Source organism: Echinops telfairi, unplaced genomic scaffold (assembly GCF_000313985.2).
Source record: "Echinops telfairi isolate 266 unplaced genomic scaffold, ASM31398v2 ScPeMD7_7425;HRSCAF=8463, whole genome shotgun sequence".
Lineage (NCBI taxonomy): Eukaryota > Metazoa > Chordata > Mammalia > Afrosoricida > Tenrecidae > Echinops > Echinops telfairi.
The window spans coordinates 2,018,201-2,026,264 of record NW_022111325.1 but is presented as its reverse complement, the minus strand read 5'-3'; the positions used below and the strand labels follow the sequence as shown (position 1 = coordinate 2,026,264).

At 56.8% G+C, this 8,064-nt stretch overlaps 1 protein-coding gene across 3 annotated transcripts in view; it reads right to left on the bottom strand.

The window, feature by feature from the left end:
* Positions 1–5,947, bottom strand: part of FDPS (farnesyl diphosphate synthase) — a 6,618-nt gene extending 671 nt beyond the window's left edge. Inside the window, exons 1-9 of one of the 3 annotated variants that reach the window (XM_045298495.1) lie at positions 5,610–5,947; positions 5,363–5,525; positions 3,735–3,875; positions 1,883–1,963; positions 1,640–1,762; positions 1,233–1,321; positions 1,066–1,138; positions 317–394; positions 44–217 (exon numbers count right to left, since the gene is read on the bottom strand). In XM_045298495.1, coding sequence (XP_045154430.1) covers positions 44–217; positions 317–394; positions 1,066–1,138; positions 1,233–1,321; positions 1,640–1,762; positions 1,883–1,963; positions 3,735–3,875; positions 5,363–5,525; positions 5,610–5,872 — 1,185 coding nt within the window. In that variant the 5' untranslated portion in view covers positions 5,873–5,947. Of the gene's footprint in view, positions 1–22; positions 218–316; positions 395–1,065; positions 1,139–1,232; positions 1,322–1,639; positions 1,763–1,882; positions 1,964–3,734; positions 3,876–5,362; positions 5,526–5,609 lie in introns of all 3 variants that reach the window. The other 2 variants (XM_045298494.1, XM_045298496.1) reach the window with 2 other exon arrangements.
* Between the last annotated feature and the right edge of the window lie 2,117 nt (positions 5,948–8,064).

Sequence of the window (8,064 nt, the reverse complement as noted above, 5' to 3'; positions counted from 1 at the left end):
GGAACACGGCCGGCAGCTCCATCTCTTCGTACAGGGCCTTCACCCGCGCCACCTTCTCTGCCTCCTTCTGTCCGTAATTCTCCTGCAGGACCCGACGCTGCTCCGGAGAGGCCCGCTGCAGACACTGAACCACCAGCCAGCTGCATTTGTTGTCCTGGATGTCAGTGCCAACCTTGCCTGTCACACTGGGGTCACCAAAGAGGTCCAGATAATCATCCTGAGGTGTGAGGAGAGGGCAGAAAAACGGGGTGACGAGGCTTCCAGGCAGGGAAGGAGAGTTGGCACCTGTCCCTGTCAGCGCCTCGTGCCTGCCTACCTGGATCTGAAAGTACTCGCCCATCTCCAGCAGGATCCGCTTGGCATCGGCATGCTCCTTCTCCCCGTCAATGCCCGCCTGCAGGGAAAGGGCACTGAGGAGCTACAGCCAAGAGGGTCCTTCACCTCCCCTTCCTCCTGTGGGGTCTTGTCCCTGAATGCAGCCCCCAAACCTCCTCTCCATTCCGTCACCTCTGGCCTCCCCACTGCCAATCTAGGAAGCTCAAAACTCCTACTGCTTTGTGGCTAAGCTTTCTTAGGAATCGGAAGAATTCTAAGAATTTAAAAAATCCATTCTGGAGGGCCCCTCCTCAGGCCATCTTCTCTCACAAGACCTTAGGCCTGGGTCACCACTTCAGTCGTCTCCCCAGTGCCAGCTCCGGAGACAAAGACACTTAGGGAACACGGAACTCACTGTGGCACCAGGGCTCCTTGGGAAGCAGCCGAGTGGGCAGTTCATCCGCCTACTCACCCTCTGCAGATTCCAGGTGTGTTGCTCCATTATGGCCTGACTGAGCATACCCCATGCCTGGATTCAGCATGACACCAGCCCTGTGAGGTAGGGGCTGTACCCTCACATTATGGCGGGGGAGACACTCTCAGAGGAGGCCACACGGCCATCATCCTTCATTGGCTACTCTTCTCAGCTTCCTTCCTTGCTCTGCTTTCTTGCCCCTTCCAGGAAGCCCCGTTCCCTGTGCCCTCCTGCCCGGGAGCCCACAGGCAGGGAGGGCGGGGGCACAGACTCACCATGTACATGGCAGCAGCGACGGGGTGGTAAAAGGAGTAGAACGAGGTCTTGTACTTGACAATGGATTTGTACCTGAGTCAAGGGAGAAGATAAACTCTTCAGAGGGCAAGATCCACCCGGGGGCCACCCTCACTGCCAGGCCTGAGCCCCCGCCCTAGTCCCTCACCTCTTTGGGGTAAATCTGCTGAGATCCACGTTGCCCTGAGGGGCAGTGATGAGGTCCAGGGTCTGTCCTATCTCAGTCTGATAGGAACTCTGCGGATGGTAGAGAGGCCGTGAGCTGGACCACCCCCAAGGACTGGGAACCCTGCCACCCTGGACCCATGTCCTCATGTACCAGCCGACAGTGGTGCAGAGAGAAAACGCCCTCGCTGGGGCCAGAGCTCCTTCCAGGCTCACCTTCTCTCTCCCTGCCCCTCCCCGCCCCTTCTCCCAGCGGCACAGGGGCAGAGCAGACCTCCTGGCCGCCTCCACTCCAGCCTCCCCAGCCTCCTTTCTCGTTTCCCTTCCGCCTCCTCCGGGAACCCTCAGTATGTCCTGTGCCCGCCCCCAGCTGCCCAGGCTGCAGCACACCTCCAGGAAGAGCTCCATCAGGTTCAGGTAGTAGGGCTGCCCCCGGCAGTAGAACTTCAACAGGCGGTAGATAGAGGATTCCAGCAGCATGGCGTCATTGATGGCATCCAGACCTATGCCTGGCTGTGTGTGGAGGCAGGGAGGGAGGGGCGGGAATGAGCCAGTCACCAATCACCCCACCACCACCCCCAACCCCGCCAGCCAGCTCCCTCTTGCACCTCCCTGTGGTCTCCAGCTGTTTACCTTCTGGTACCAGCAGGGCTGCCCCCGGCGGGTGAGGGATGAATCCATTATGTCATCCAGTATCAGGAGGAAAGCTTGGAGCTAGCAAGAGAGGGACACATGGGCTAAGCCCCCAGGACCCTCACTGTGGCTGCCACCAGCTGTGATACCGGCAGCAGCTCTGCTCAAGGAAGGAGTGGCCATCTGCTTCCAGAGGGTCTAGCCAAGCAACCTCCCTGGGCCAGTTCTACTCTCACCTGGGGTCCCAGGAGTCTGAACAAGACAGGCCAGGAGAGGCGGCCTTGCCCACCTCTGTGGTTCAAACTTCCCAAGTCAGAGGCAAGCCTAGGGCAGCCTTGGTGCCGGGGGACTAGGGGACGCCTGCACCTTCTGTCCTGTCTCACCTGAGACCCCAGTGGATGCATAGAGTAAGATGTCACCTGCCTTCTTACACAACCAAGGCTGTGCCTAGAGCTCCCTGGCTTGCACACCCCAGGGGCCACAGAGACTAGCCACCCCACCCTACCCCCCCGCAAGGCCACCCATTGGGGGGCTGCACATCTCCTGGGCTGGAACTGGACAGATTCCGGCGAATGCCGTCTTTTTTCTGCGGGGCCAGTCCACGCACAGGGAGCTGAGCGTGTTTCCCCTAGAATGGGGGGAGCCCTTTAGTCCCCTTAGGGAGTCCCCACAAGTCTCGGCATTCCCATGTCCTCGCACAGCCTGGCCCCGGCCCCTGAGGGATGGGCAGAAGAGGACTCCCTTGTGCTCTGGCAGTCATGCTCCACGGGCTTTCCTTAAGCAGCTTTGCAAGACTCAGTTTCCAAACCCTGGTCCCTGGTGTCAGGCATGGCCCCATCTCCCACTGAGACAGCTCCGGTGTAGAAAGAGCCGGTGCAGCCAGCGCTCTGGTTGTGGGCACAGCACCCAGGGAAGGAAGCAGTGCCCCCTCCCGACTTGAGCCCGGGCCATCCTTGGCCTCTCAGAGGGGTGGTGGCAGGGCAGTTCCGTTTCACATCATCTCAGAGAAGCACCTCAGGCTCCTCGGCCGCCAGCAACAGTCCTGAGCACTGCCTGCAGCTCGGGGCGGGGCACACGCAGGAACTCACACAGAGCCACGCTCAGGAGATGAGCCACTGATTGTGCTGGGGAAACCCGCTACAAGGGACTTCCAAGTGTCACAACTCCCTGGTGACACTTTGAGAGGACCCTGACTCAAGCCACAGTGTTTTCCAGGGCCTCACAGGCATGTGTCAGCTGGACACGAGTTAAGCACCCTGGGGAAGAATATTGAGTGGACTGATTCCCACACACACATACAAAATGAACACGTCTGTAGAGGATACGGCTAAACATGTGCCTTAAAAAGTGCAGTTTCACCACCTGGACTTCGGACCTGAGACCAGGGGAGGGCATCCTGCTGGGTGGAGGGAGAGGAGGAGCCCCTGTGCTGGCTGAGTGACACTGGGCTCCAACAGGAAGAGGTCCAGTGAGAGAGGGACGGTGCGGGCCGGGCAGCAGTGATCCCCTCTGGGCTAAGTGCCAGCTTGACAGCACCCAGCCACGAGCGTTTACAACATTTTCAAGAATGAATGGTGGGTGGCCAGGATTCCTTTTCTGCTTCAGAATCACCATCTGAACGGCGGTCATCACTCTTCTGTCTGTCCTCTGCTCAGAGGGCGGAGCTGAGGCCTCTCTGCCAGTTCTGAAGCCCTGGTCCATAGCTGGACTGCGGTTGAAAGTACGGACCCAACAGCAAAAGAAGGCCCACACCCTGCTAGCTCTCCCCGTCGGACTGTCCCCTGATGACAGAGGGACCAAACACCAATCGGCGACCAGTTTCAGGCCCTTCCTGTCCAGGCAGCCCCCTTACCAACTCCACACACCAGCCCACGGTCAGCGCCCGCTGCAGACTGTCAGCATCCTGCTGCCCGGGCTCCGCCAGCGCCTGGAACACAGCTACCACCGTCATACCTCGGTTGTATTTGCCTCCGATGACATTGTATTCCAGGACCTGGGTGCGGGAGGAGGGAGACAGGGTGTCAGCGTCCAGGCAGGAGCTCCTCTGTGACCTCTCCTTGCCCTCTCGTACTTTTAGGCCCCACCCAGCGGTTCGTCCCCCCTCAACCCCTCCTCTAGGCAGGCTCTGCAATGGCTCTCTCCTCGCCCCAAGCCCTGGAGCCCAGCGAGAGAAGTCTCCAGGCCCTCGCTGCTCCCTCTGGTCTGCAGCCCCCAGTAAATTGAAAGCTTCCATGAAAACACCACCAACAATAATAAGTTATCAACTGGGGGGCGGGGTAGGGAGGGAAAAAAGGGGAGCTGACACCAAGGGCTCAAATAGAAAGTCAATGTTTAGAAAGTGATGGTGGCAACATATGTCCAATTGTGCTTGATACAACTGATATATGGGTTGTTATAAGAGCTTTAAGAGCACCCAATAAAATGATCTTAAAAAAAAAAACATTCAACAAAAGCAGACGCTGTTGCGTGGACTCCAACTCACGGCGACCCTATAGGGCAGGGGACACCTGCTCCATGGGCTTCCTGACACCATCTGTCTTTACAGAAGCAGACTGCCATGCTCTCTCCCGCAGTCACTGGTGAGCTCCCAGCCAGCAGCCAAACACTAGGGGCCATCAGGGTTCTTTAAGGCTCCAGAGCACACATGAACAGACATCGGTCCCAAGCTCAGCATAGGGCTTGAGCTTTGGGGAAACTCTGACCCAGCTCTGGGATTGGCCCTGCTGGCTCAGCTTCAGCTGTCTGCCCTCCCCCAACTTCCTCTTCAGAACTCATCCCTCTACCCAACTAACTCCTCCCACCCACCATTCAAGCTGCCTGTCAACCAAAATCCTCCTTCACTTGCACCACAGAACTGGACAAAGGACAGATTGGGGGACACCTCCACCCCCCTCCAATGGCATCTCCTCCAGTTGTGGTCTCTCACTTTGCTTTCCGCTGCCCTGCCCTCAACCAGCCCTAAGCCCCTGAGAAGGCTCCTCTGTTAAGCCCCATCCCAGCATAGAAAGTCCTCTTCTATCCTTGGTTCCCCTCAGACAGTACTGACACAAAGTGGGTGATGCAGTGAGCTGCAGATGGCAAAGTCAGCAGTTCGAAACCACTAGCTACTCTGAGCGAGAAAGAAGAGGTTTTCTACTCTCAGAAAGAGTTACAGTCTCTCTCAGAAACCTGCGGCGGCAGTTCTACTGTCCTAAAGAGTCGCTATGAGTTGGAATCGTTTGAGTTTTAGTGTCTTTTCTCAGGATAGTCGAACACTCATCAGGTTCAAGGACCACCCCCAAGGTGGCCCTCCATGCCCTTGCAGAGCAAGTTTGGTACCAGAGCTAAGGGATGGAACTGATAGGCAAAGGCCCCACCTACTTCAGGGCACACCCAGTCACTAGGGAAAAACTGGCCAAAGTCCCCCGCAAAGCCACCACTCAATCCCCCAGATGCAGAGGGCCAGAGGCCCCCTTCACGCCAAGGGGCATGATCCCTCACCTTCTTGAGCCGGGCAACAGCGTCTCCCGTCTCTGGGTGCCCCAGGTCATCCTCGACCAGCACTTTGAGCACATGGGAGAAATGCTGGATGAAATTCTCCTTTTCTTGGGCGTAAGCGTCCACTTTCTGGTCTCCATTCATTCTGAGAGAGGAGCAAAATGCTCTGAAGAGAGTGGAAGGGGGGGACAAATCAGATCCCTGGTGGGTTGCTCCCCTCCCCGATGCCCCTCACCTCCACCACACTCACCGAGGCTCCTCTATCCACGCTTGGCCCCAGCGGCGGGCACTGCGCCTGGCCCCCAGGACTGGGCACCCTTGCACCAGGGAGGGCTGCCTTGGGACTCGAAGGCACCTCACCTGGGGCACCCAGCAGGGGCCTGGCAGCAGGAAGGCCCCCATAGAGCTCAGCCAGCGGGACGGAGGCATTCCTGGGGGTGGTATAGGGAGGGGCACCAAGCACTCACTACAGAGGCAAGGACAACGGCAGATGCACGGCGGCAACTCCCCCATCCCACCTTTCTTGTGGGTTCAGTTTGGGGCATTCACAGAAAGAGGCAAAAAGCATGATTGGGACGTCTGAGGCTGACCAACAGGCTGCCACTGAAAGAAAGACGACCAGCACTGAATGTCTTCCAGGCTGCTGGAGGAAGCGGTGCAAGAATGCCCCAGGACGAGGGGCAGGGAGGACCCTTCAATCGGAAGTGTTTCAGGATCAGGGGCTAGGAAAGACCCTTAAATCACCCTTGTTCAGAGGCCAAACTGAGGCTCGAAGGGATATAATCACAACTGGAAAGAAGCAGGACCAGATGTGGCGCCCAGATGCCCCATGATGGGGCGTGGAGAGCGGGGCCGGACTCTGGGCCACGCTCCCGCGAAGGAGCGAGGGCCGGTCCGTGACCCCGGGGGGCTGCGGACATGCGGGCTGCCGTGCTTGGTCTGAGCACATGGCCGCGGAAAAACTCGGCTGGGAGAACGGAGCCGGCAGAGGGGGTTCGCAGCAGAGGTACAAATCGGGGTCCCGGCACTCTGGGTGAGAACTCCAGGCGCAGCACGGGAAGCCAGTCGGACCCACGAGATCCCCAAGGCGGAGAGCCTTCGACGCAACTAGTGGGTTTCTTGCGCATCAGAGTAGCATCAGGGTGAGAAGGCCCGCTCACAAACCCATCTCCAATCCCAAGCCCGCAAACTCGCTCACCTGCTCCAACGTGCAAGTTCCAGCTTAGTCCTGGAGGATTGGCGGGGTGCTCCCTATAAGCCAAACTGTCCCGCGCTCTGCTCTCTGGGTCGCGTAGTTCTCGGTCTCCCTTCCGGATCGGCTCAAGGGCACGCTTAGACTACAACTCCCGGCGTCCCCCGGGAGGGACGACCACAAAGCGACAGAGCGTGGGCTGACTGGGAGGAGACGAGGGGCGCTGATTGGCCGCCTCCCTCGTGTGAGAATGGGCCCTGTGACGGACGACCAATGGGAGGGCTTCACCCTGACGCCGGCCTGGGAGGGGCGGGACCCCGCCTGGGGCCAAGTGGGTCCCCGGTTGCGCACTGGTCTGGGAAAGCTCGTTTCCTGGCTTCCGTTTACTTCCTCCGGGCTGACACCGTCCCCGCATTTCTCTCTTCTGCCCGGACTCCCGACGGCGTTATTAGTTCTCTAACTTGGAAAACTAAGTTTACATCCCTGATCCTCAGTGACTTTCCAGTTGCCATGGAGTTGGCGACCTCCTGTGTGTCAGCGTAGACTTTGTTCTGAAGGCTTTCAGGAACCACGCCTTTCTTCCAAGGCACCTGAGTGGGCGCAAACCTCAAATCTTTTAGTTAGCTGCTGAGCACGTTCACTTTTTGCACCATCATGGACTCCCCTCCCTGAAACAGGCTTTCCTTGTCTGTGAAATGGGAATAAGAATTAGCATGAAAATGATCTTTTGATTAAAAGAAAAAAAAGCAGGAGGTACTGTAGCTAAAGGAGCCCTGGTGACTTATTGGTTACCAGACCGAAAAAATTTAACACTCACTGCCACGGAGTCGATGCTGATTTTGTTCATAGCGAGTGCAAACATAAGTGGGTATTGTCTTTTAATCGAACACAATAGTTTGTTGTTATTATAGAGATAGATTATTGTTGTCATAATCATTAACAACAATCACTGCGCGAATGATGACCTTGTACGATATGTGAAGTATATGACAATGAAACTATTTTTAAAAGAAAGAAAGCTCATTGTACACACCACAGAGGAAGGAGAGGAAAATGTCATTAGAGAGTCCATCACGAGTCTGGTGGCTGGCTGGCTCGACATTACTTCCACTTGACAGAGGGAGGTGTTTGCAGGCCAGCCGCCCTCACACTGGAGAAAGGGGAAGTGAAAAACCGAGACCTCAAAGGAAATTACGGATCAGATGGTCAGAGTCTTCTGCCCTAGGGATCACCTTAGGGAAAGGTACACATTCTCTGAAACGAAGCCAGTCTGACTTCATTGTCTCATCTGACCTCCCCCCACCCCCGCACCCCCCCAGGCCTCTGGGGTCAGGTACAACTACATCCTTTTTCAAAATGTAGATATGGAATTCACACTCCATATAATTTACTCGATTAAAGTGTACAATGCAATGCTTTATTTAGTATATGTGCGGGATTGTGCAAACATCAACACAATCTACTTTTAGAATTTTGCCATCCTCTGTTAGAAAGACTCACAAGCCGGCGTTCC